We start from the raw sequence: 27,502 nt of genomic DNA on the forward strand, positions 1-27,502 counted from the left end.
CTTCACCCATGAGAACACGGGCTGTGTAATCACAAACGTTAGCTTATTGTCTGGCTTAATGGTTTCCAGAGACTTACACGGTGGTTGTGCCCTAAATGACTCCTCCCTTGAGAAGCATGGGGGTTTCCTCATCCGTAGTCACGGCCTGCGGCCCTAGGTTTTCTGTTTTAGCTCTGCTGTTCAGTGTTCCTTTCCTTGTTGATAACAGGACCTGGCACTTAGTAGGTGGTCAGAGTGTATGAGAGATGGTGGTGCCAGTGGTGCCAGACCCAGGGAGGGAGTCAGAATAGACATCTTGTGTCTCAGCTACTTCTGGGGTCCAGAACCTCACTTTCCAATTCTTGAGCTTCTGCTGCCTAGCCTGAGGTGGCACACAGTAGGGACTTACCGAGTTGAGGTGAGTTGTAGTCTGTATAGTTGGGGTCTTTGTCTCCACCTTGCTGGTGAGGAAATGCAGGCCCAGAGAGGGACAGCTGCTTTTGTAGTTGCTCAGCAAGTGAGATGTTTAGTCAGGATAGAATATGTCAACTCTGGAGGGCCGATCATTACAATCCCACTTTTGCTTATGGGTCTGGAAAGTTTTGAGATGCAAAGGGCCAGGGGACTAGAGACCCTCTGGGTGACTTGTCTTTCCCTTCTATTCCCTACAGATCGTGAGGATCAGTCCATTCTCTGCACGTGAGTTATCTTAAGGGCTCCAGAGGTAGAGACCCCCACAGAACGTGGCTCTGCACAAGTGGGGAGGGCACCAGTGGGTGTGGACTGGGTAAACTGGCAGAGTTGCCAGTGGGCAGGGGCTGCCTGGTCTCCCTGCCCACCCACCTCCCCTTGCTGCCCCACAGAGGGGAGTCTGGAGCTGGAAAGACGGAGAACACCAAGAAGGTCATCCAGTACCTGGCCCACGTGGCGTCATCTCCCAAGGGCAGGAAGGAGCCTGGTGTCCCTGTAAGCCATGCAGCCTTGGGACACCCCAGACCTGTCACCAGCAGCTCCCCTTGTCTTGGGTTGCACTCCACACCCGTAGTTAGTACCGGGTCCTATTTCTGCCTGGGCTGCCTGGGCGCTTCCTGTGTGCTCAGTGTAGAGCCAGGAGCCAGCAGGCTAGAGAGATGAGCCTGGTTCTTAGCCTTGCTGCTTCTAGAATAGTTCTGGGTACATAGTAGGTGCTTTTTTGAGACCTGGTTTTAGGTGACCTGTGTCTAGATTTAGAGGACTGTAGAGGTGTCCCCAGTCTCTGAACCCTCAGGGAGTGGTTACCACAGTCTCTGTGGGTGAGTCGTGGTGGGGCAGAGGGGGTGGTACCATGGGATTTAAGCCTGGGCACATAATCCCGAGGTTTCCCTGCCCCATACTCCCATTGCCCCAGCCCTTCAGCTGCAGCTCTGCCCCAAGGCCTCTGGGTCACCCATGTGTCTGTCCATGTTCCATGTGCCGTGTGTCCTGGTCCATGTCTCCTGTCCTGTGACTTCCTCAGGCCTCCGTCAGCACCATGTCTTATGTGAGTAGCAGAGAATCCCCTTGCCACCCCAGTGTCACCCCAGTGTCCCTTGGGGTTGCTAGCCCACAGACACCTGGGAGACAGGGCCCAAGAACGGCACACCAGCCCCCCAGGGACCCACAAGGCCACTTTGACAGTCCTACTATGCAAATGCAGGGACCACATGGCCATCTAACTTAGACATACTATGTGCATGAGGCCAGGGTCCCCATGCAGCCCTGAGGTGTGTATGCAAGCCCATAGAAAGCTCTAGTATGTGCATGCAGCCAAATTCACCCTGCCGTTCATGGCAGCCCTGGTATGTGACGTACTGCCCAGGCCTCATAGTGCTATTTAGTTCAGTCTTAATGACGTACAAAGATACCTCTCCCATGTTTGTGCCAGCCCTGCTGTATGCATGCTGAGACCTCAGGCTGGCATTTAATACAGTCTCCTGTGTACATGTGGCCAAGCCTCCTGCCATTTGCACCACTTCTCTACCCGCATGCCTGGACCCCATGCTGTCACTTAGCACAGTCCTACTATGCGCATATAGTTGCTCACCCCCCCAGTATTCATGTACACAAAGCAAGGGTCCCCAAAACCATTCATGGTGACCCACTATGCTCACATGCCCAAACCCCATGCTACTTTAGTGCAGTTCTGCTGTCTGCACATAGTCATGTCCCCATTATTGGTCATGGAAGCCCTACTGTGTGCATGCAACTAGGCCCCCACTGCAGAGAAGCCATACTGTGTGCACACCCCAGACCTATTGTAATTGTGCAGCCTGGGCTCGTGCTGCTTGCCATGTGTGCAGAGAGAGGCCACAGATAGCATCACACAATATTGCAGACTCCTGAGCTCCTTCTCCCGCAGGGCTGGAGAAACAAGCTCTCCTATCCACGCCACACAACCCTAGCCACGCCACACCACCCTAGCCACGCCACATGACCCTGGCCTCGCTGCATGACCCTGGCTACACCACATGACCCTAGCCATGCCACACGACCCTGGCCACGTCGCATGACCCTGGCCACGCCACATGACCCTGGCCTCGCTGCATGACCCTGGCCATGCCACACAACCCTGGCCACGTTGCATGACCCTGGCCTCACTGCATGACCCTGGCCATGCCACACAACCCTGGCCACGTCGCATGACCCTGGCCTCGCTGCATGACCCTGGCCATGCCACATGACCCTGGCCACGCCACACGACCCTGGCCACGCCACACGACCCTCACTTTGCACATCACCGTTTTTCTTTGTTTTATTTATCTTTTCTGAGATGGGCTGTTGCCTTGTAACCTCGGCTGGCCCTGAATTTGCTCTGTAGCACGTGCTGGCTTTGATCTCATGTCAGTCTCCCTGCCTTCACATCCCCAAATGCTGGGGTTACAGATGTGAGCGCCATGCCTGGTCCCGTTTGATTTCTTTTTTTTCCTTCCTGTTGTTCACTTGACCAAGTCACTAACTGGTGTAACTCTGACACTGGAGGCGCTGGAAGTAAGTTCAGAGTAAGGATCCTAGCATGAGACCAGCATTTTTGAATGCCTACCCTGCACCAGGGAGTTTGTAGTATATGTTATCTCTTGTTTCAGCGAGTAGCATATGGGGACCTGGGAGCTACAGCAGCAGACACGTCAGGAGAGGGTCGTTGCGGCTTGGTGTGCACCTTGCAGACCGCTCCCCGTTTGCATATCCACCATGTGTATATTTGGGAATAACCGTGTTCTTTGTGCTGTAGTTTCTAACCTTTGTTTCTTATTCATGGGAACACGGCTGGTTCTGCAACATTTTCCCCTTGGTTGGTTGTTTCACTTCCACTTATCAGTCTCCCAGAACCCCCTACTCCCCACGGCAGGCAAGACCCTCCCACCCCAACCCAAAGGCCCCAGAGAAAGCCAGCCCTGAAGCCCTGGCCCCGTGAGGAGGCCGCCTCCCACTTTTCTCTGATGCACCGTCTCCCATGCCCTGCAGGGGGAGCTAGAGCGACAGCTTCTTCAAGCCAACCCCATCCTGGAGGCCTTTGGCAACGCGAAGACTGTGAAGAACGACAACTCTTCCCGATTTGTGAGCAGGGGGGCTGTGTATCCGGCAGTCTGGGAAACTGGGGCCTGATCTGGGGGTAGGGAAGAAGGGTGGAGGGAGGAGGCAAGGGATCTGGACCCCTAGGGTCTGAGGAAGGAGGTTCGTCAAAGTTTTCTGGCCCTGAATTCCCTGCAGAGCCCCTGCCAGGGACTAGCGTGGGTATGAGCTTTAGGAAGAAGAAGGAGGTGTGGATTTGGGGAGATCCCTCAACTTGGCCCTGCCCCATTTTTACTCCAGGGCAAATTCATCCGCATCAACTTTGACGTCGCCGGCTACATCGTGGGCGCAAATATTGAGACCTGTATCCTCTGAGGGGTCCTGAAAGGCATGGGAAAGCAGCCAAGGAGGACAGCCCTCTGAACCCTCCATACGGTGGTGCTCAGCTGCTCACCATGAGCCTTGTGAGGGGGTGCTGGGTCTAGACCTCCACACTCAGTGTTTCTGATGTCCCACTCAGCCTGTGGTCAGCCCCTTGACTGTGCTTTGTGGGAATGGGGGGGGGCACAGGAATCCGGGGAGAGACAGGAGGGACTGGGTCTAGGAAAGCCAGGTGAGCATCCAGAGTGTTCGCTCCGTGGGGTTGTATAGGATGTGCCCAACTGTCTAAACGGTGGGACACTATCAGGGGACAGTCCTTGGAAAGCTAGGCAGAGCCTCAGAGCTCGGTGTTCTACCAGGGTGAGGTAGCTCCTCTGCCCGCTGAGCTCAGACCCCGCACTCCTGAAGTGTGTCTCCCACACTGAAACAGCACACGTTAGGGCGTGCTTGTCAGCCAGCACTTAGCACCGTCTCAAAATATCAGACAAAACTGAGGGCCAAAGAGATGGCTTTTCATGTGGGTCCTGGGAATTGAACTCAGGTCTTCAGACTTGATGGCAAGCACCTTTACCCACTGAACTATATTGCAGTTTCCCATTGATTTAGATTTACTTTTATTCTGTTATTTTGTATGTGTGGACGTTTTTGCACCATGTCCCTGGTGCTGTCAGAGGCCAGAAAAGGGCATTTGATCTCCTAGAACAGAGTTACAGATGGTTGTGAGCCACCATGTGGGTGCTGGGAATTGAACCTCGTTCGCCTGTTTAAGAACAGCCTGTGTTCTAGCATGGTGGCGCACTTTAATACCAGCGCTCGGGAGGCAGAGGCAAGTGAATCACTGTAGACAGCCTGGTCTACAGAGTGAGTTCCAGGACAGCCAGGGCTGCACAGAGAAGCTCTGTCTCAAAGAACTGAAAAAAAAAAAAAAAAAAAAAACCGTGGCACTTTTGTTTCTTGGTTTTTGAGACAGGATTTCTCTCCGTAACTACCCTGGCTGTCCTGGAACTCTCTTTGTGGACCAGGCTGGCCCCGAGCTCACAGAGATCATGCCTGTCTTTGCCTCCCAAGTGTTGGGAGTAAAGGCGTGTACTACCGGGCTAGCCTGTGCTCTTAACCACATGACACCTCCTGTCATATTATTTTAATTTAATTTCACACTATAGTTCATGTTGATCTGGAGCTCATTATGTAGTTCAGGATGATCTAGAACTCATGACAATCCTCCTGCCTCTGCATTCCAAACACTGAGATGGCAGGGAGCAGCCTGCCTATTGGCTCCTTGACTGGCCTTCCCTCCCAGATCTGCTGGAGAAATCCCGGGCCATCAGACAGGCCAAGGATGAATGCAGCTTCCACATCTTCTACCAGCTGCTAGGGGGCGCTAGCGAGCAGCTAAAAGGTCAGTGTCTCTCTTGAATGCAGCTTCCATATCGTCTATCAGCTGCTAGGGGGCGCTGGGGAGCAGCTAAAAGGCCAGTGTTCTCTTCCCCAGCTCTTTTGCCCTGGGAGAGTGGGCGGGAGCCCCATACCCAGAACAGAGTCCCCGTGTCCCTCCCCGCCACTCCTGCCACTCCTGCGTGGGAGCGGTGCACCAGTCAGGCTGTGCCGCCCTGGGCTGCTGCGGTGAATCCTGTCCGCTGGCCTCCCAGCCCCTGCTTCCACCTCTGCTTCCAGCTGCCTCCTGGCTCTCACTGCTGCCTGCGCATCTGTCTGCTCCGTCCTGCACCCCTTCCTCCTGGCCTGCGGTGACTCTGCCGTGCTCTGGCTTTTGGCAGCTCCATGCTTCCAGTTGACGCTACTGTGTGCTGTTGTGCCTGTAAGCTGCCTTCTGTGGTGGTTCCTGCCAGCTCCACAATGGTGCCTGTCCCCTTCCGGTGGTCCCCGGCTCCCACTCCCTGAAGCTAAAATTGTACCCTCTCTTGTCTCCTCCTTTTCTCTTTGAGACGAGATGTTGCTGTATAGCCCAGGCCCTGTCATGGTACACGTGACCCAGTGTACCCTGTGTACCCACTGACCCTGATCTCTGCCCTTTCCCTACAGCTGACCTCCTTCTGGAGCCCTGTTCCCATTACCGCTTCCTGACCAACGGGCCCTCGTCGTCCCCTGGCCAGGAGCGGGAGCTATTCCAGGAGACGCTGGAGTCCCTGCGTGTGCTGGGCTTCCTTCCGGATGAGATCACAGGTGAGAGACCTAAGTTCCCGGGACCCAGCTACTGCTACTTTAACCAGTGTGCCCAAGTACCGGGACCCAGCTACTGCTGCTTTAACCAGTGTGCCCAAGTATGCATTTAGTTATTATTTTTTTATTTGTTTGTTTATTTTGTTGTGTATATGTGCATGTGCAAACATATCCCATGTATGTAGGTGGACATGTGTGTGCAGATGTGGTATGTGCACCTGCAAGTATGTGTGCACATGCCGTGTGCACACGTATGAAGGCCGGAGGTCAACCTTGAATGTTGTTCCTTAGGAGCTGAGCCATCAAACTTGATCTTAGAGATTTTTGTTTGATTGATTTTAGAGTTTAATTTTATTTATTATTTTTTTGATGGTTTCCTTCAGACTTTTCTTTATTCTTCTTTTGTATTTGTTATTTCTCTGGTGATTTCCTTCTTTTATTCTTGATGTTTTTTTTTCTAACTATACTTATTCTTGACGTTTTCCTTCTAATTCATTTGAACTCTCATTCTTGATGTTTTTTTCCTATTCATTTTAACTCTGTCTTTTTCCTTTCCCTTGCAATTTATATGAATGTGCATGGGTTCTGGGGGATAATTTGTTTTTTTCATCTGTAATAGATAAAATATTTAATCATATAAGTGATATGGAAAACATTTTTTTGCTTGTATTCATTGTAATCATTCAATTGAAATACGATGTAGCCACACTATAATTTTTATATTGCTTGAAAGATATTTATTATTTTTTTTAAAATGCATTACAGCTAGGTGTTGTGATGTGTGTCTTTAATCCCAGTAGTGGCCAGTGGAGCTTGAATTCAAGGCCAGGTACACGGCAAATTCCAGACCAGCTAGCTGTAATTTTTACTAACTTTTTCTTGATTTGTGTGTAAGGGGTGTGTGAAGACACACATGGCACAGCGCGTGCCGCTCAGAGGACAGCTTGAGGGACAGCTTCTTCTTCTATGTAGGTCCTAGGCATGGTCTCAACTCGGGTCGCCAGACGTGGCAGCCGGTTTGCTAGCTGAGCCACATCACAGGCCCTTGTTTATTGTGAGTGTGTACATGAAGGTGTCTGTGTCGTGTGTGTGTGAGCGTGTTGTATGTGTTTGTGAGTTGTGTGAATGTCTGTGAGTGTGTGAGAGCATGTGTGAGTGTGAGTTCGGGTGTGTGTAGGTTCCGGAACTGGGGATTTGAACTCAGGCCATCAGGCATATGTGGTAAACACATTTATGGACTGAGCATTGATCTCTTCGTCTTCACTGCTTTTCAACTGATCCACCTCCCAGGCTGCTGCTGTGTATGAAGGACTGGAGCTCTTCAGGGCAGGAGTGAGTGAATCCCGCCTCCTCACCTTGGGGAGACCAAGTGAGAGCAACCAGCCATAAAGGGCACGGTCCAGTAGGAGCTGGCCAGAGTCTGAAGGGGCACAGAGTGGAAAACGGGGGGTGGCAGTTGGGGTACAGCTCCCTACAGGAGGTTAGACAAGGGTACTGGAAGAAGGTAAGGGGACAGGCACTGGCGAGGGCAGTAGGAAGAACATTCTCTGCAGCTGGATGGCGCAGGGAAAGGTGGCATGCTTGAGAGATGAAAGCTTCCGAAGTGTGAGGAAGGTCTTCTGTGACGTTCATCTGGTGTTAACGATTGCGATCACAAGAAGAGCTCTAGGAACAAGCAGGAAAGGAGAAGTGTTTTAGCAGTGATGTGTGTCACGTTGTCCCACCTGGGAAGAGGGGCCTTAGCTGAAGACTTGTGTGATCATATTGGTCTGTGGGTGTGTCTGTAGGGATTGATTGACGTTGAGGGCCCAAGCGACTGTGGGTGGCACCGTTCTAGGCAGGCGGACATGGGCTGTGTAAGAAAGCAGCTGGGCACAGGCAGTAAGCAGCCTTGTTCACGTTTCCGCTTCATTTCCTGCCTGAGTTCCTGCCCTCACTTCCCTCAGAGCTGGAACGAGATGTGGAAGTGTAAGCCAAGTGAACCTTTCTTCCCATGTTGCTTTTGGTCAGAATGTTTTATTTGTAGTGGGTTTTTTTGGTTTGGTTTGGTTTGGTTTTCAAGGCAGGGTTTCTTTGTGTAGCTTTGGCTGCTCTAGAACTCACTCTGTAGACCAGGCTGGTCTTGAACTCACCCGAGTGCTGGGGTGACAGGTGTGTGCCAACATGCCTGGTTTATGTGGTGCTGGGGATGGAACCTAGGACCTCATACATGTTAGTCGGGCATTCTGCCAACTGAACTGCGTTTACAACCCTTTAAAACTGTTGTTGTTATTATTGTTGTTAATTGGTTTGTTTGTTTCAGAGTCTCATTGTGGCCCAGGCTGTCCAGGGACTCACCATAAGGTTCCCCAGGCTGTCCAGGGACTCACCATACAGTCCCCCAGGCTGTCCAGGGACTCACTGTGTAGCTAAGGCCTCAGGCTCATTGCAGTGCTCATGTCTCAGCCTGCAAAGTCCCGTGATGGCAGGCGCTGACCCCTTTCCCCAGCTGGACCACAGTGTCTTTTGAGAGGTTGTGGTGTTTTCCCTTTTGGATGGACTGGGCTCTCAGAGAAACCCCTAGGTGTGTAGGTAGGGATCAGCTCGACCCGCCTCACAGTCTTGATCCCCGCCCCGCCCTGCAGGAGCTGTATTGGCTCCAGTGCCCACTTCAGAGTGGTGAGCACCTGACCGTGTGCCCACCCGTGCCCACAGCCACGGCCATGGCCAGATTTCCTAACCATGGCTTTAATCCCCTAGATTGCAACTCTCCCTGCCCCCCCCCAGGTGACCTGGCCTGGTCAGCCTAGCCTCTTGATACCAGGTGACCCATGTGACCCTCCTGCTGGCTTGCTGTGGAGAAAGTCTAGTGGCAGATGGGAGTTTTCCATTTTTGCAAATGAAATTTTCAGAGTTTGGATGTGCTTACAGCCTGACCTTGGATCACCATATACCTCTCAGACATAGGATCTCAGTGTGGCCATCGTCTGAGCCAGCCGTGGGGCCTGGCTCTGGAGTCCACTGCAGTCCCAGACACATTTAACGTAATCCATTGCTTTATTTTGAGTGCTGTTCAAGTGTGCTACCACTGTGCCGCAGGCCCAGACCCGCACTGGGAGATTCTAGGCAAGAATTAGCCAGATGCTAGTCTCTGATGGGTTTAGCTGGGAGGAGCCATGTCACTACTGACCACAAGGTGGCACCAGCTCCCCACTGCAGCTCTGGACCTGAGTGCCCTCCATCCCTCCAGGAGTGGCAGACGGTCTCCTTGCATTCCCTTTGTATGGAGTAGAGCCCACCCTCTTTGCATAGACTCGGGTCAAGGATGAGACAGAAAGAGACGGCAGAGTGGCCGTGGACCCAATAACGCACTACCAGCCATGCAGATGAATTCTGGTGTGCCACCCGAGGGCAGCCTGGGCAGACAGAGTTTGGGACTCAAGACCTCTGTGTATCTCTTCTCTTTGTGTCTTTCCCTCCCAGCCGTAGGTACTGTAAATGCCAGGCTGCAACCTGAACAGTTTGTGAGTCACCATGTGGGTGGTGAGATTTGAACCCTGGTCCTCTGTAAAGGCAGCAGTCACGGAACTATCTCTCCAGGCTCTATCCAGCCAGTTCTGCCTTTCAACACTGGGCTTCTGTTTAAATATTTGCTGTTTTGTTTTATTCTTTTTTTAAGAATTTTTTAATTTATTTATTTATTATATATACTGTATTCTGCACTAGATCTCATTACAGATGGTTGTGAGCCACCATGTGGTTGCTGGGAATTGAACTCAGGACCTTCGGAAGAATAGGCAGTGCTCCTAACCTCTGAGCCATCTCTCCAGCCCTTTTGTTTTATTCTTTTTTCACATTTATTTACTTGGTGTTTTTGTAAGCATGCACGTGTGCTCCGTCAGGGAACAACTTAGTGAAGTCAACTCTCGCCTTTCACCATGTAGGGCCTGGGAACTGAACTCGGGCAATCAGGCTTGGTGGCAAGCCCCTTCACCAGCTAAGCCAGCTCATCAACCCTGGATTGCTGTCTGTTGTTGAGACAGTTTGTAGCTCAGGCTGGCTTTGAACTCCTGATCCTCCTGCTTCCACTTCCCAAATTCTGGGATGACAAGCATGTACCACTATAGAGTGTGTGCATGCGCATGCATGTGTGTGTGTGAGTGCATACGTGTACATGTGTGTGTGCATGCATGCATGTGTGCATATACATGCATGTGTGTGCATGCATTTCTCTGTGTGTGTGCATATGTGTGTGCGTGACCCCAGTTTCTTTGGGTGTGCTGTGTGCAGGTACTTACCTGCATTACAATACCTTACTGTATGACGGACAGGAAAGCTCACACAGCTCCAGCTGGAATCTTGGCTCTGCCAGCTTATGAATTGAGTGATGCTGATTTGTGAATCATGTGCCTCAGTTTACCCATCTATCAAGCTGGGCTCATAGGCAGAGGTCCCACCTTCTAGAGCTGTGTTTGAAGGTCAGGTGCTTGGAATGGCTGTGGTGTAGGGAAGAGTAAATAATCCATGTTTGTTGACTGGGTAAACTAGGGAATGAAACAGCCGTGGGGGAGGGGCAGTGCATGCTGTGTGATCCCTAATGTTGCCATGGAGACAGCTGATGCAAACACAGCTGCAGCAGCCCATCATTGACCCCAATGCCAGTGCCCTCTAAGACACTTGGTCAGAAGGGTGACCAAGTTTTGATAGCAAAACCAGCAGCTGGGACGGAGAGATGGCTCAGTGGTTAGGGGCATGGGCTGCAGTCCCAGAGGGCCTGGGTTTGATTCCCAGCACCCATATGACAGCTCTTGTGCTTCTAACTCCAGTGCCAGGGTATCTGGCCCCTTCTTCTGGCCTCTGTGGCACTGTGGGCACACGATGCAAGATACATGCAAGCCAAACACCCATACACATAAATTAAAAATCAGCGGAAACAACGGCAAGGTGATCAGCAAGTTCTCCACCCCCACCCCATGCATGGTGGTCTCCTGACTGACAGGCTGAGCTGTTTCTCACAGTGCACCGAGTGTCCTCCAGGGGGCAGCACAACCCCAGTTCTCCAAGCACCTAGCATCCTTTATGGAAATACTCACGCTGGCACGAAGCATTTGCAAAATCAAATTCATTTTCTCTCTAGATTGATTGTAACCCCAAATCCTACTGGGGCCAGAGGTCTCTGAGATCTGTGGCTGACATCTTACACAAAAACCTGGATGTAGGAGCTGGGGCAGGGGCTGAGGCCTGGGATGGGGCCCAGTTGGTAGAGCTGGTCACTGTCACCAGAACTGATAAACCAGGCGTGGTGCTGTCTTGCCATCACAACACTAGGGAAGTGGAGGCAGGAGATCACCCTCAGTTACATCAAAAGTTACAAGCCAGCCTGGGATACGTGAGGCCAATCTCAAGGAGTCAAACAAAAACAAAACAACAGCAACAAAGACTTGGAAATAGAAATTGGGATGGGAATAAGTTTATTTAAAGGCTAGAAGAATCCTTTGTTCCATCCAGGAAATGGGTCAGCAAGACAACTTAATAAGTAAAGAAGCTTGCTGCCAAGCCTTCCGCCTGAGTTCAGTTCCTGCAGTCTACTTGGTGGAAGGAGAGAACCAACTCCTCTAAGTTGTCCTCTGACCTCCACATGTGTTCTGTGGGGCACGCGCGCGCACACACACACACACACATCACAATAAATAATTGTGGAAAGAGTGTGTGCTGGCACACACCCTTGATCCCAGCACTCAGGAGACAGGCAGGCAGGTCTGGAGTTTGCAATCAGCCTGGTTTCCATAGGGAGTTCCAGGACGGCCAGGACTATGTAATGAGACCCTGTCTCAACTCCTCCGTCCAAGAGACAGAAAACATGTATGTGCAGATCACACTGAGGTGACTGAGCACAGCTTTCTGGGGGCGTCCCCTCCAGTTGCCAGGATTTCAGGGTATTCAGGCCCTAAGGGGAATTTTCTAGAGAAAATTCTAGAGAAATCTCTTCTTTGGGAGGCTCCGATTGTGGTCACTCAGAGCAGAGCAGTGTGATCTGGCTCCAAAAATCGTCAGTCAACATCAGAGAAAGATGCTTAGCTTTGTCAGTTCAGACCAGTGGCCTTTCTGGGGTTCTTTTGGTTTCCTAACTTAAAATGTTTGGAATTTTTAAAAAAGATGTGTGTGTGTGTGTGTGTGTGTGTGTGTGTGTGTGTGTGTGCGCGCGCGTGCACGCGTGTATGTACTTACAGAAACCAGGAGCTGGAGTTATATGGGTACTGGAACAGAACTTGGATCCTTTGAAGAGCATGTTCCTAAACCATGGAGCAGTTCTTGTCGTGTGAACTGCCTGGAAGCACAGTGCTGCAGCAAAGAGGCTTTGGTGACCAACTTGGAAAACACTGTGTGCGACTCACTCACTGTGGCGTTGACTTTAATACCCTTGGCCACAAGCTCTGTGTGTCAGCAGTGAGGCCGGGAGATGGGGAGATGGCCCGGTGGGAGGAGCACATGCTGCTGAGCTTGAGGAGCTGAGTTCCGATACCGGATACTCACACAGTGTTGGGCACAGGGCTGGCAAGGTCACTCCAAGGGCAAAGGGGCTTGCTGCCAGACCTGATGACCTTCACTCAGTCTGGAACCCAGCAGTTTGGCTAGGCTGGCTGGCCACTGAGCCTCAAGAATCCTCCTGTCTCTCCCTCCTTAGTACTGGGGTTCAGACATGCACCTGCTTTTTATGTGGGTGCTGGGGAATCAGACTCAGGTCCTTGCACAGGCTGCTTTACTGACTGAGGTCTCCCCAGCTCAACATCTGGCTTATTTTGAATGTTGTATAAATCATTTCTCTGTTCATGGGCAGACAGGACAAAGCAAGGCTTGAACACAGGAAGCTGAGTATGTTGACTCTGATGCTTGTTTAAAGATATATTTATTTTTTATGTATACAGTGTTCTGCTTGCAGGCCAGAAGAGGGCACCAGATCTCATTACAGATGATTGTGAGCCACCATGTGGTTGCTGGGAATTGAACTCAGGAACTCTGGAAGAGCAGCCAGTGCTCTTAACCTCTGAGCCATCTCTCCAGACCACCTCCTCCCACCTCCCACCCCGTGCAGTGTTTTTTTTTTTTAAGTCCAACTGAGGTCACAGACGAGCTTTCAGTTCTGGGGTTCCTGCCACGTGATTAGAAGTCTGGAGTCCCAGCCCCACATGCTTTTCTGTTCTGCTCCACAGCCATGCTGCGCACCGTCTCTGCTGTCCTCCAGTTCGGCAACATTGTCCTGAAGAGAGAGCGCAACACAGACCAAGCCACCATGCCTGACAACACAGGTACCCCGGGCCAGTGTCCTCTGCGTGCTCCTTACAGATTGGCAGGGCAGCTCTGACCCGCGCCCTGCTGGGGACAGCCCAGTCACTGCGGGAAATGGTCAGGGTGATGCCCTCCTCCAGCTTTGGGTCCTTCTAACTCTTGATCCTCGCGCCTTTACATCTCTGAGGCGAGGGTTGCAGGCCTCTGCCTCCACACCCAGGCTCATATCCCCCTCCTTGTTTTTGTTAAACTGTGAAAATTACTAATTCTCCCTGCCCCCTGCTTCCTGTTCATTATTTGACACTGTGTCATGTGTAACCCAAGATGGCCTTGAACTCCTAAACCTCTTGCATCCACATTTTGTTTTGTTTTGTTTTTTGGTTTTGTTTTTGTTTTTCGAGACAGGGTTTCTCTGTAGCTTTGGAACCTGTCATGGAACTCACTCTGTAGACTAGGCTGGCCTCGAATTCGCAGAGATCTGTCTGTTTCTGCCTCCCGAGTGCTGGGATTAAAGGTGTGCACCACCACCACCCAGTGAGCATCTACCTCTTACACACGGGATAACAGTCCTGTCCCACCACATCCAGCTGAAAATAGCTGTTGTTTTTGAGCCCTTGAGTAGAAGGGAAGCTGAGGCGCGCTGCTCAAATGACTGCCCGTTTCCCCTCACCCAGTGAGTGGCATCAGCTGTGAGCAGCAGCACCGCTTCTTGGGGAAAGGAAAGGCTGTGGCAGGTGGTCCCTTTCCGACTCCTGTCCCCTGTGCAGCCTTTTTTTTTTTTTTTAAATGTAGGCCAGGCTGGCTTTGAACTCACGAAGTGCACCTCCCTCTGCGTCCTGAGTGCTGATAGTAAAGCGGGTGCCACCACACCCAGCTTTCTTTTATGTTTAATGGGACAGGATGTCACTGTAGCCAAGGTTGACCTCGGACTCGAAGCCAGCCTCCCAAATGCTGGGATTTGGTTGCCACGGAAGAAGAGACAACTGCCCACAGTCAGACCCCTGAGATGTCTGCATCCTAGGCCGTCTCCCCTGGGGTTTCCTTACCCTGTGCTCGTGTAGCTGGAAATCGAGACAGAAATAGAATTGGCCGGCTCCCTCTGGACATCCGAAGCTCTCTGTCCTGGTTATAAAAGCCTCCAGCTCACTCCCAAACTCTGCACAGCTCTGAAAAATCTGGGGAACTGGGGCACTGCTCCCCACCCACCCAGCCCTGCAGTGCCCACTATGGCCACTGGGGGCGCCACTTACCAACCTGGTAGTGTCCCCTTTGCCACACCTGTTTGCCTTTCTTAATTGAGGGCCTGCATTACAAGTCTTTTGATGGGGTAGAGCGGAGAGGGCTCGAGGCAGGGTTTCTCTGTTTAGCCCTGGCTGTCTGAGAACTCACTCTGTAGACCACGCTGGTCTTGAACTCAGAGATCCTCCCACCTCAGCCTCCCAAGTGCTGGGATTAAAGGCGTGCGCACCACTGCCTGGCTACAGGCCTTTCTGAAACTGGCTGCTTTTCCCCTTAATGCTTTATGTGGTGTTTCTCGAACTCTGCAGTTGGGAGTATCAGGTTCAGACAGGATCTCATTTTGGCCCCCAACCAGCTTTATAGTTGAGGATGACCTTGATTTCCTGATCCTCCTGCCTCAGACTCAGATGCTGGGATGTAGTATGTGTCACCATGTCTGCCTCTGGTGCCTTTTTTATATATTTCTTTCTGGGCTCCTCTTTTTCCTTCTACGGAGTAAGCCTTCCCTCCGTGAAGCTGACGGGTGCCTGGAAACATGGCTCGATTCAGGGTTTAATTCAGAGTAGAAAGGGAAACACTCCTCCCACACAGCCTCGCCGTGCTCCGCCACAAACATCCATCTATTTAACGTCTTAGTGCTGAGGTTCTTTTCCTGCTGGTTTTCCTCAGGCACTCGGGACAGGGCTGCGAAGAGTGGGGAGCCACCTCCATCTCTGCTCAGCCAGGGGTGTGTGTGCTGGTATACTATTGGTGTTTGATAAATCAATCTCACCTGAAGGCCAGAGGCAAAGCTAAAGCCACTAGAGGTCAGGCCATGGTGACACCAGGATTTGGGAGACAGAGTCAGATGGATCTCTGTGAGTTCAAGGCCACCCTTGGCTACACAAGATTTCTATTATTTGTTCTTAGCCGAGCTATAGTGGTGCTCCTCCCTCAAGCCCTCCCCTTTCCCAGTGCTAACTCCTCTCTCTCCTTCCCCCCTCAGCTGCCCAGAAGCTCTGCCGCCTCTTGGGACTCGGGGTGACCGACTTCTCCAGAGCCCTTCTTACGCCCCGCATCAAAGTTGGCCGAGATTATGTTCAGAAAGCACAGACCAAGGAGCAGGTAGGTGGAACCCAGCTGTGCAGGGCTGGAAGAACTGGCTGGGGAGGTGGAGACAGGAGGGTTCCTGGCTCTCATGGGTCAGCCATTCTAGCTAAGTGAATCTGCTCCAGGTGCAGCGAGAGACAGGATGGGGAGTGACTCCTCCTGAGGAGAAACACCTGAGCTTGATCTCTGGCCTCTGCACACTCATGTGTGCCCACATTTGCACACACACATACACATAAACAAAATAAAGACTTCCCTCAAGGGACTTGGGAAGTACTAGGGAGGTGGTTCTCAATCTTCCTGATGCTGTGACCCTTTAATACAGTTCCTCATGTTGTGACCTCAACAACAAAACTGTTCCGTTGCCACTTTGTAACTGCAATTTGATTGTGAGATGTAATGTAAATATCTGATTTGTGACCGCGTGGGGGTTGTGACCCACAGGTTGAGAAGCGCTGTGCTGGGGAGACTCAGCAGGTGAAAGAAAAGGATGGTCCCATTCCATGGCTCCCCTCTGAAAAGTTTAGTGATGTCAAAACAGAGCAAGGGAGAGAGGGTCTCTGAAGCCAGAGGGTGACAGGAAGGAGGTGCTGTGGGAGGCTGGGGAGTGACTTGATTTCATTTGTCCTTTATATAAATATGGCTACTGCAATAGTTAGTTCCTTAGGCTACATATATAGGCAAGGAAACTCAGGGCTGCTGTCACAACCCAGGTAAAGATGGTGGCTCAGACACAGTAGTGACAGAGAGGTGACCACAGGTGGAAATTACTGGGAACAAGAAGGAGCTGGGAATCGCTGGCTTTCTGCCTCATCCACAGCCTCTAAGAACAGAGAAGCTGAGACATGGAGAGGATGAGATCACACATCCTCTGAGTGTCTGTACTGGAATTAATACCGGACGCTTGAATCTGGAGCTCACTGTGCTATAGAAACCTATGTAAGCGGTGGAGGAGGGCAGGAGCCTGGTGCACTCTGGGACTTCAGTGATGGCAGAGTGTTACATGTGTGGTCCTGTTTAGTGTTCATACTCAAGCAGTTGGGAGATGAACGGCAAAGGCCGCAGGTTCGGGGTGCCCTACTTGATTCACACCCAGTGTCACATGCTGGGCCTCACCACGCATCTTACTCTGCAGGCTGACTTCGCCTTGGAGGCTCTGGCCAAAGCTACCTACGAGCGCCTCTTCCGCTGGCTAGTTCTGCGGCTCAACCGTGCCCTGGACAGAAGTCCACGGCAGGGCGCCTCCTTCCTGGGCATCCTGGACATCGCCGGCTTTGAGATCTTCCAGGTGTGCACCCTTGTCTTGCTGTCCCCCTCTCCAGTCCCAGTGCCTCTGACCCTGCTCACCGCTCTATCCCACAATCCTCTCGTAGCTGAACTCCTTCGAGCAGCTGTGCATCAACTACACAAACGAGAAGCTGCAGCAGCTGTTCAACCACACCATGTTCGTGCTGGAGCAGGAGGAGTACCAGCGCGAGGGCATCCCCTGGACCTTCTTGGATTTTGGCTTGGACCTGCAGCCTTGCATTGATCTCATCGAGCGGCCGGTGAGGGGGCAGAACAAATGGGCCGTAGCCCAGAGCCTCAGTGCTCCACCCTGCCCACGGCTAGACCCACGCAGTTCTGCCCACCACCTAGACTCTCAAACCTTGTCCCTGACTATCACCAACTCTTGAAGCTCCGTCTTGTCCACTGGCACCACCCAGAAAGCTTGGCTCCACCTACTACCCAACCCCGCCCTACTCTGCCCCACCCATCCTGGAGAATGCTCCTTCTCCACCTGCTGTAACACCCTCACGGACTGAAAGAGGAAATGTCCCCCAGTTGCCCCATCCCTGTGACCAGTGGGCTCTCTGGACCACGCAGGTCCCTCTTGAGTTCCAGACACTGGGTCAGTGTGTAGCTCCGTCTGGTGATGGAGCCTAACGCCTTGTGCATGCTAGGCAGGCGCTCAGGTGCTGAAGCACCCCGCCCCAAGTCCCCAACCTCAAACCACTTCATGTCACTGACAGCTAGCCGCAGCCCGTGCCCACAGGTGCCACATCTGACTTCTGTTCCTTCCTTCACCCGTTGGTCAGGCCAACCCTCCAGGTCTCTTGGCCCTGCTGGACGAGGAGTGCTGGTTCCCCAAGGCCACGGACAAGTCTTTTGTGGAGAAGGTAGCCCAGGAGCAGGGCGGCCACCCCAAGTTCCAGCGCCCCAGACACCTGCGGGATCAGGCGGACTTCAGCGTCCTGCACTATGCAGGCAAGGTGAGGGCTAGGCTGGCTGTGGACCATGCAAGGGTCCAGGGATCTCCGCTTGGCCCTGGGGATATAGGCTCCCATGACACAGAGCTCAACCACCTGTGAAATTCCACAGAGGTGGCCCTTGGTGGGAACAGACTGTGCTTGAGAATTGAGGGGGCCTGTGTGGCCAGAGCAGAATGAATTAGAAGAATGTTGTGGTTATGGAGGGCAAAGAGATGGGCTGCAGGAGGGTGGGGGTGTAGAGCAGGCCATATCAAACACCTGTGTAGGGAGCCCAAGTCACACTGTAATCTGCCTGGTTCCCTTCAGGTTGACTACAAAGCCAATGAGTGGTTGATGAAGAACATGGACCCATTGAACGACAGCGTGGCTGCCTTGCTTCACCAGAGCACCGATCGTCTCACGGCTGAGATCTGGAAGGATGGTAAGGTCCCCTTCCCAGCGCCTGTGCTCCTTCCCACCCCCAGCGGGAGCAGCAGCTAGAGGGAGAGAGGGATGGTGGGTGGGCGGGTGGGTGGACGAGGGGGCTGGGGGATGGGTGAGTGGGTGGGTTGGTGAGGAGGAGGATGGGCAGGTCAGTAGGTATCTAGATGGGTGAGTAGATAGATGGAAGGCTGGATGGGTTGAGGAGTGGGTTGGGTGGATGCATGCATGCATGGATGTGTTATCTTAAATTAGCAACATACACAAGGATAAGAAATAAGAAATATATGCCCATGGACGTATTAGTGTCAGTAATAGTCTCCTATGCAATCAGACCAGAAAAATAAGTGCGGTCATCTTGAGACCCACAGGACAGTGGGCCACTCGGAGACCATAGTTTTACCCTTGACACACACAACTTCCCGTACACTTTTCCCCCTCTCCCTGTAGGTTGAGTCATCCCTCATCTTATTTATTTAACACATGCAAATGACATGTAAATAGCTGTTATACTATCATGATATGCAAATGACATGCAAATGATATGCAAATAGCTACTATACTATTATAATATACAAATTATGTGTAAATAGCTGTTACCCTATCACATAGAGAATGTGGCAGGAAAAAGCCTGTTCTGTGTTCGGTATATACTCTTTTCCTTAGAATATTTTTAATTAGTTGTTCAATCACGAGTTACAGAGCCTGAATATGTGGAAAGCTGACTTTATATAGATATTTTTAGTCAGGCATGGTGGCGTACGCCTTTAATCCCTGCAGTCAGGGGGCAGAGGCAAATGGATCTTTGTGAGTTTGAACCTAGCCTGGTCTACATCATGAATTCTAGAACAGCCAGGGCTACAGAGAGACCCTGTCTCAAAAAAGAAACAACAGCACATTAAAACAAAACTTAAAAAGGAAAATAAAAGAAAATAAACAAGTTGGGCCGTTCCTTAAAATCAGATCTGCATTGGGCTGGAAAATGGCTCCCCAGCTAAGAGCAGGCACGCTGTAGCAGGGAACCCATGTCAGGTGGCTCACAGCAGCCTGGGCTCCATGGGCACCTGCACTCACTTACGAGTGTGCACACACACTATTAAAAATAAGAAAAATAAATCCTTTCTAAAAACCATGACCCCACCCCTGCTGAGCACCCATGTGCCTGGCTCTGAGAACAGTCCTGGTCTTCGAGCTGAGGGCGACTCTTCTCCCCTGTGGGGCCTCTAACATAGCCGCCTTAAAGTGCAGGGGGCGGGGAATTGGGCCACTTTAAGTTCATCTCACTTACAGCCGCCTTGATCCTGGAATTGGTCGCCCTGCATCCTAGCAGCCAGGGCAGTGGGCAAATGGGTACCCCAGGTGGAGTGGGTATATCAAGTTGATCATTGAGCTACCTGGCATCCAGGACAAAAAGGGCTAACTAAGAAAACAAGTGTGACTTCAGCTCCTAAGGTGTCTGTATTATTAGTATTCTCAGAAATGAAATGACCTCGGGGCACTGATGTAAAGGTGAATAGGCTTGAAAGGTCGCTGCCAGCTTGCTCTGTGCTAACTACCGTTCTTTCTTTCTCTTCCTCTCGCCTTCTCCCCTGCCACCTCACAATCTCTCCCACCACTGCCATCTTCCCTGCCCTCCCTGCGCGTCCCTAGAACAAGGGGGCCTCCAACAGTTCACTTTACTTGGCTCCTTCCCATCGTCACCCCCTGGACCTGCGGGGAGACTCAGCTCTGGCGCTTCTCCGCCAGGGGGTGGGTTTCTCTGTGCACCCACGGGTGAGGCTTGTAGAACACAGTTGATGGGGACCGTGGGAGGGGTCCTGGGTGGATATGTTGGTCCCCGCTCCTGTCCCTCCTTTCTGAGCCCTTGGTGGTTCTGGAGCCTTCTAGCTAGACCATGTAATAAAAATACACAGACGGGGCCAGCAAAATGGCTCAGCAAGTGAAGGTGTGTGTACTGCCAAGACTGAGCTCAGTCTCCCAAGGACCCACACGGTGGAAGGAGAGAACCAGCTCCCACAAGTTGTCCTCCACACATGCCCTGTACACACACGTACACACACATACACACATGCATGTGCACGCACACATACACACATACACACACGTACACACACATACATACACACATGCATGTGCACGCACACATACACACACATACACACAGATACATACACACATGCATGTGCATGCACACACATGTACATACACAGAGACATACACATACACACACGTACATACACACGCATGCGCGCACACACACTCACAGTGTGCTAACATTTTAAGAAGGGCATTTCCCGAACACCTAATGTGCAAATAAGAAAATAAGCACAGCTGGACGATGGCGCACACCTTTAATCCCAGCACCCAGGAGGCAGAGGCAGGCTGATCTCTGTGAGTTCAAGGCCAGCCTGTTCTACATAGAAAGTTCCAGGACAACTGGGACTACACAGAGAAACCCTGTCTTGAAAAACAAAAAGAAACAAACAGGAAAAAAAAAAAAGAAAGGTGAAGAGGAATGAAGAGGAAGAAAGAAACACAGAAAGGTTATATATCTTGCTCAAGGTCACACAGCCAGTAAGTGCTAGAGTAGGGATTTGAACCCAGAACCTTAGCTCTTCCTTACGCTGTAGGAACACAATCAATGATATCTGTTGTTTTGAAAATGATTGACTGAATAGGAGCACCAGAGAGAGTTGAACTTGGGGAGGGTCAGCAGTGGCGGGTCACGTGAAGACTCACTGCCAGGTTCTGACCCTGGATTTCTGGTTTCTGAGCTATGTAACCTTGAAGCCAGTTGCTGCATTTCTGACCCTCTGTCTGCCTGTCAACTGCACACCTCTGACCAGGCCAAGAAGCAATGTTATGTACGACATGCCAGGTCCTGTAAACAGCGAGACATTCGGTCTCAGCTAGCCCCACTCCCAAAAGCTGAGTCTCAGCAGCTGGGTGTGGTGGCTGAGGGAGGAGGATGGCGGAATCTGTAGCTAACTGACCTTGGCCCTTTTTGTCCCTCCACAGTGGAAGGCATTGTGGGGCTGGAGCAGGTGAGCAGCCTTGGGGATGGCCCTCCGGGAGGCCGCCCCCGCCGTGGAATGTTCCGGACTGTGGGGCAGCTCTACAAGGAATCTCTGAGCCGCCTCATGGCCACACTCAGCAACACCAACCCCAGTTTTGTCCGCTGCATCGTCCCCAATCATGAGAAGAGGGTTAGTAGGAAAGGCCAGTCAGCTCGATGTGCTCTCTGAGTGGGCACAAGTGGCTGCCATGTCTGGTTCTCTGTTCCTGTGACCTAAACTTTTTGAGTGTCCACTGTGTGGCAGAGAGGGCTTGGGGACACAGTGACAGAGAGATAAACCTCTTCCAGTTCCTCCTGTGTCTGCAAGGAGCTAACAAGTACAGGGAGCGCATCTAGTTCTCCCATTTGCTGGTAGACAGGGCATGCGATAAACACACATTCAGCCACCCACCCACTGTGAATGTTTAGGTGAATCTGGAGAGTTAGAAGGGTCAGGTTGGTTTTGCCTGGCTACAGAGTCACAGGAGGCTCCCTGGAGGGGCGGGGCCTGAGCTGCACAGCAGAGGCAGTTTTCCTAGCGGAGACAGCTTGTGCCAACACCCAGAGGCGGGTGGGAGCATAGCAAGAGCAGGAATGGGAAAAGGCTGCTGGGATAGGAGGTGGCACAGGCCAGGCCTGTCTATCAATCCTGCTCTAGGGACAACGAGACAGAAAAATTGTTAAGTTCAGGGCGGGTCTCACCTATAGCAGCAGTTCAAAGCCAGCCTGGGCAACTTAGTAACACCTTGTTTCAAATAAAACAAAGAGGGCCGAGGGTGCTGCTCAGTGGTAAGGCTCCATCCTAGATCCCCCAATGAGAGGCTGGCCCTGACTGTGGCGCCCCTGGTAGCCACCACTGACCCTGCCGTCACCCCTGCAGGCTGGGAAACTGGAGCCACGCCTGGTGCTGGACCAGCTCCGCTGTAACGGGGTCCTCGAGGGTATCCGTATCTGCCGCCAGGGCTTCCCCAACCGCATCCTCTTCCAGGAGTTCCGCCAGCGGTGAGCCAGACCCGTGAAGGGCTCCAGGGGCCTGGGTAGAAGGGGAGCCAAGTCCCTTCGAGTACCATCTCAGCCTGGGGTTTGCCGCCAGGTCATTGAGTCTCAGTTTCCCTTCTGTGGTATATGAGAGGGGAGGGGAAATGTGCAGAGTTAGCATCCTCTATACTTTAAAACTGAACTTGAAGATGGGCATAGTGGCACATGTCTTTAATCCTGGGATAGATACAGGAAGATCTCTTGAGATCAGGGCCAGCCTGGTCTACATAGAGAGTTCCAGGCCAACCAGAGCTACACAGTGAGTGAGAGCCTGTCTCAAAAAAAGCAGTATTCCAAAAATGTTCTAATACTGTGGTTAGCATGCCTCATTTCTACCAAGCCTTGTTCATATGGTCTCTCATGACGCGCGGCCCTCTTCCCGTCTCTGTCCCCTCCGGTTGCAGCTATGAGATCCTCACCCCAAACGCCATTCCCAAGGGCTTCATGGATGGCAAGCAGGCCTGTGAGAAGATGGTATATAGGGGCAAGGGCCTATGTTTTGGGGGACGAGCCCTGTGGAGGGATGAGGCTTTGTGGTTTGCACCTGGGCCTGCTCAGTGGGTGGGGCCTATGGCTGGGAATGGGGCCTATAGATGGGGGCGGTGCTAACTGCATGGGCAGAGCCTTTGGTGTTGGAGTGGGATATATGGGTAGGGTTGCATGGGGCCTTAGGGTGGAGTGGGGCCCATAGCATGGGAGTGGGGTCTGTGGCAGGTGTAGCACCTGGACAGGGAATTCAGTTGCTGGGGGAGGGCGAGGGAACCTCCCCATTGTTCTTCCTGATACCGGTTCCCTTTCTCCATCTCCTTCCGTCCCGTTCTCACCTCCCAGATCCAGGCCCTGGAGCTAGACCCCAACCTATACCGTGTTGGCCAAAGCAAGATCTTCTTCCGTGCGGGAGTCCTGGCCCAGCTGGAGGAGGAGCGGGATCTGAAGGTCACCGACATCATAGTGTCTTTCCAGGCAGCGGCACGGGGCTACCTGGCCCGCAGGTGAGGGAAGTCAGGCTATGCCAGGTGTTGTGAGCCAAGGCTGGGCTGAGGCCTGCACACTCCCAGAGGGAGCTCGAGTCCTACATGCTGTAGGAGTTCAGAAAGCTGGGGTCCAGCAAGATACGTTTGGCCTCAACTAATTGCTCAGACCGCAGTTGGAGGGGCAACATGTCTTGCTGGAAGCTGCCTGACTGAGACAGATGAGAAGCTGGTCTGTGTAAGGGCCTGTGACAAGCGCCTGGCCTGTCTCAGGATGCAGGCAGGTGGAGAGCAGTTTCTTCTCTCCTCAGAACAAACAGATGCTCCAACCCCAGGCTGAGGCCTGCGGGCCTTGCCCAGGGGTCCTGGGGAGCTGGGGGTGGCGGGATCAAGGACAGGGTCCGTGTGTTGGGGTGGACTGAACGGAAGGAAGGGAGGCTGAGGCCTGGACAGAGCCAAGAGCAGGCTGTGTGAGGCCGACTGTAAACTCTGCTGCGACTGGGGCTCCAGCTCAGTTGGCACGAGGTTCACCCAGCGTGCACCAGGCCTGAGGAGGCCAAGGTAGGTGGATGGGAGTTCACAGCCTGAGCTACATGAGACCCCATCTCAGAAGTAACTAATCTAGAGTGGCTGCTCCCGGGGGGCCGGCTCCCACTCTCCTCCGTGTCCCCACAGGGCCTTCCAGAGAAGGCAGCAGCAGCAGAGCGCCCTGCGGGTGATGCAGAGGAATTGCGCTGCCTATCTCAAGCTGAGGAACTGGCAGTGGTGGAGACTGTTCACCAAGGTGAGCGAGGCTGTGCCTGCGCCTGAGCCTGCGCCTGCGCTCTGGGGGAGGGAGGCACCGTTCCCCAGGGCTGTAAACTGGAGCCAATCTGTCCGCCTATGACAAGTGATTTAAAGTAGTCAGATTCGGGACACTGGGGTGGGCGATGGTGCACTGCGGAAGACAGGTTGAGGCCTTGCCTGGGGCTGGACCTCAGTTGGCAGGATGCTTGCTCAGCATGTACAAAACTGTCAGAACTCAAGAAGCCAGAGAATCAGGTGTTAAGTCATTTGGGGCTACATAAAGAGTTTGATGCTTACTTGGGCTACATAAAATCTGGTCTCAGAAAACACGGGGGAGAGGTGACAACATGGCTTGGCTGACTAAGGGCGCCCTCTGCCAAGCCTGATGCCATGAGTTCAGTCACCCGCACTGTGGAAGGAGAGAATTGACTTCCGCGAGGACTTTGACCGCCATACCTTCATGCCCACGCAGTAAATCAGTAAATGTGGGGGAGAAAGAGGTGAGCCATCCTGGTTTACATGAGAGCCTGGTTCAAAACCACCAAACAGGACTGGAGAGATGGCACAGTGGTTAAGAGCATTGCCTGGTCTTCCAAAGATCCTGAGTTCAATTCCCAGCAACCACATGATGGCTCACAACCATCTGTAATGAGGTCTGGTGCCCTCTTCTGGCCTGCAGACATATACACAGACAGAATATTGTATAAATAATAAATAAATTAAAAAAAAAAAAAACCACCAAACAAACTAAAGGAAAAGTCCAGGCAGCTTCAGGTGCAGCTGGATCCAGAGTACTCCAGGGCACTTCCAGACCACCCTCAGGTTCACAGCAAGGGTGGCGTGTTGCACGCATCGGGTGGATTCCATTCTTGAAACTACTGCGCTTTTCCCGCAGGTGAAGCCCCTGCTGCAGGTGACACGACAGGACGAGGTGCTGCAGGCGCGTGCCCAGGAGCTGCAGAAAGTTCAGGAGCTGCAGCAGCAGAGCGCACGTGAAGTGGGGGAGCTGCAGGGCCGGGTGGCACAGGTGAAGAGCAAGCCCTGTGATATGAGGAGTGAGGCCTAGCCATGGTGGCCGGTCTGTGTGGGCGTGGCCATGGCGTGAGGAGCTGAGCTTTGGGTGGAGTGTGGGGCGGTGCGTGGCTCAACCTCACGTTGGTGAGGACTGGGACTGGCAGCTGGGCGGTACATGAAAGGCAGAATGAAGAGGGTGAGGGGCGGGGCTGTGGAAGGGGCCAGACGGGGGCTTGGAGGGCTGTTGGGCAGGCCCTGTGTGATGGGCAGGATCCCCAGGGGCAGGGGTGGGGTTTAAGGTTGGCTTGGTGCCTTGGGATGGCGATTGGGGGCAAACAATAAGGGGAAGAGGGTGAGGGGTGGAATGGTGAGGGGTGAAGGGTCTTTGGGTGGAGCTGTGGCAGGGCTGTGGAGGTGGGAGGGGTAGATCAGCACTTGAGGGACAGTGTCTGGCTGTGCCCCGCTGGGTATGTGGTGTGAGGTTAAGGAAGGTTACAGGAGCTGTGGGAACAGTCTGAGTGGGGGCCCCTAACTGGTACCCCCCCACACACAGCTAGAGGAGGAACGCTTACGCCTGACTGAGCAGCTGCGTGCCGAAGCGGAGCTATGCTCTGAGGCCGAGGAGACTCGGGCACGGTTGTCCGCCCGGAAGCAGGAGCTGGAGCTGGTGGTGTCAGAGCTGGAGGCTCGGGTGGGCGAGGAAGAGGAGTGCAGCCGGCAGCTGCAGGGCGAGAAGAAGCGGCTGCAGCAGCACATACAGGTGTGGGGAACCCAGGCACCCCGTCCACGTCCACACCTCAGCTCTGAGGGTCCAGGCGGCAGAGGAGCTGGAGTTCAGGCACCACTGGGTCCAGCTATACAAATCCCCTCCTCAGGGTTCAGTCTGTCTCCTGGCTCTGAAGGCCCCGTCCCACTCCCACCCTGAGCAGCCCCTATCCTGTGTGCAGAGAGAACATTTGAGCTCTTCTGCAGGGCTGCAGATTGTTATCTTCAGGGTCTGAGATGGTGCCAGGTATACACTAGGCACTCAAATGAATGGCAAGGGAAGACAGGAAAGGCTGATGCTGCCCAGTATCACTCAGGGTGTGGACCTGTGTGAAGCCTCGGCCCCTGAGGTCCCTTCTGCCCACCCCACCCCCACTTCAGGAGCTGGAGAGCCACCTGGAAGCTGAGGAGGGTGCCCGGCAGAAGCTGCAGCTAGAGAAGGTGACCACAGAGGCCAAGATGAAGAAGTTTGAGGAGGACCTGCTGCTTCTGGAGGATCAGAACGCCAAGCTGAGCAAGGTGGGGCTAGGGACACACCAAAACAAGATATGGTCGCTGGTCTCCTGCTGGGATGCTGGCCCGGCAACTGGAGGGTGATGTGAGGCTGTGCTGCCCCGTGGGGTGGCCTGCCAGGCTGTTCATAAGAGCAGCCTTGGCCTTCTGTGTGCTAGCGGCTTAATGTGTGGGATGAGTACCTGGGAGGTGGCCTGGGCCCAGGCCCCAGAGTGCAGAGGACGAAAGGATAGCAGGGAGGCCAAGGGTCTGACTTCCTTCTGTCCCCAGGAGCGGAGGCTGCTGGAGGAGCGTCTGGCTGAGTTCTCCTCACAGGCAGCTGAAGAGGAGGAGAAAGTCAAGAGCCTCAACAAGCTGAGGCTCAAATATGAAGCCACAATTGCAGACATGGAAGGTGAGTAGCCGGAGTCAGGGTGGGCTGTGTGCAGCTGAGCCAGAGTGGGCTGTGAGCAGCTGAGCCAGGGTGGGCTGTGTGCATGCTGTATGCTGCCAGCTAGGGGGTCAGAGAGGAGGCAGACTGGGTCTGACCTCAGGCGAAGCCCTCACCTGTCCTGGTGCCCACAGACCGGCTGAAGAAGGAGGAGAAAGGCCGCCAGGAACTGGAGAAGCTGAAGCGGCGCCTGGACGGGGAGAGCTCTGAGCTGCAGGAGCAGATGGTGGAGCAGAAGCAGCGGGCGGAGGAGCTGCTTGCACAGCTGGGCCGCAAGGAGGATGAGCTGCAGGCGGCCCTGGTCAGGTGATTTCCCCAGGGGCAGCTCCTCCTCCTGTCTCCACCGGGGCCAGATGGGACCCAGCATGTGATGTGGCTCCACACTCTTATCGAGCCACTACCGTGTGCCAGCTACGGTGCCTATTGAAAGACAGTGCCCACATTGCATGGCAAGTCTTCCAAGAAAGCTCGGCTGTGAGTCCAGGTCCATTCCAGAGGTGTTAGCATGTGAATTAGAAAGCCTGGGGGAAAGCCTGGGTCCGCTCAGTGGTTAGGAACACTGGCTGCTATTGGAGAGTACCCAGATTCAGGTCCCAGC

At 53.1% G+C, this 27,502-nt stretch overlaps 1 protein-coding gene across 4 annotated transcripts in view; it reads left to right on the forward strand.

Moving 5' to 3' along the window:
* Myh14 (myosin heavy chain 14) overlaps positions 1-27,502 on the forward strand; it is a 58,322-nt gene that overhangs the window by 11,256 nt on the left and 19,564 nt on the right. For 3 of the 4 annotated variants that reach the window (XM_050121290.1, XM_050121289.1, XM_050121288.1), the window contains exons 4-26: positions 651-678; positions 843-945; positions 1,475-1,498; positions 3,460-3,552; positions 3,808-3,871; positions 5,189-5,287; positions 5,929-6,069; positions 13,257-13,352; positions 15,557-15,675; positions 16,796-16,948; positions 17,034-17,207; positions 17,739-17,912; positions 18,219-18,333; positions 21,351-21,538; positions 22,268-22,389; positions 22,830-22,899; positions 23,257-23,417; positions 24,072-24,180; positions 25,078-25,209; positions 25,750-25,956; positions 26,343-26,480; positions 26,745-26,868; positions 27,039-27,210. In XM_050121290.1, coding sequence (XP_049977247.1) covers positions 651-678; positions 843-945; positions 1,475-1,498; positions 3,460-3,552; positions 3,808-3,871; positions 5,189-5,287; positions 5,929-6,069; positions 13,257-13,352; positions 15,557-15,675; positions 16,796-16,948; positions 17,034-17,207; positions 17,739-17,912; positions 18,219-18,333; positions 21,351-21,538; positions 22,268-22,389; positions 22,830-22,899; positions 23,257-23,417; positions 24,072-24,180; positions 25,078-25,209; positions 25,750-25,956; positions 26,343-26,480; positions 26,745-26,868; positions 27,039-27,210 — 2,806 coding nt within the window. The remainder of the gene's footprint in view (positions 1-650; positions 679-842; positions 946-1,474; positions 1,499-3,459; positions 3,553-3,807; positions 3,872-5,188; positions 5,288-5,928; positions 6,070-13,256; positions 13,353-15,556; positions 15,676-16,795; positions 16,949-17,033; positions 17,208-17,738; positions 17,913-18,218; positions 18,334-21,350; positions 21,539-22,267; positions 22,390-22,829; positions 22,900-23,256; positions 23,418-24,071; positions 24,181-25,077; positions 25,210-25,749; positions 25,957-26,342; positions 26,481-26,744; positions 26,869-27,038; positions 27,211-27,502) is intronic. The other variant, XM_050121291.1, reaches the window with a different exon arrangement.

The sequence above is a fragment of the Alexandromys fortis genome, unplaced genomic scaffold, assembly GCF_014885135.2.
Source record: "Alexandromys fortis isolate MF-2015 unplaced genomic scaffold, M_Fortis_MF-2015_v1.1 scaffold_161, whole genome shotgun sequence".
Taxonomy (NCBI): domain Eukaryota; kingdom Metazoa; phylum Chordata; class Mammalia; order Rodentia; family Cricetidae; genus Alexandromys; species Alexandromys fortis.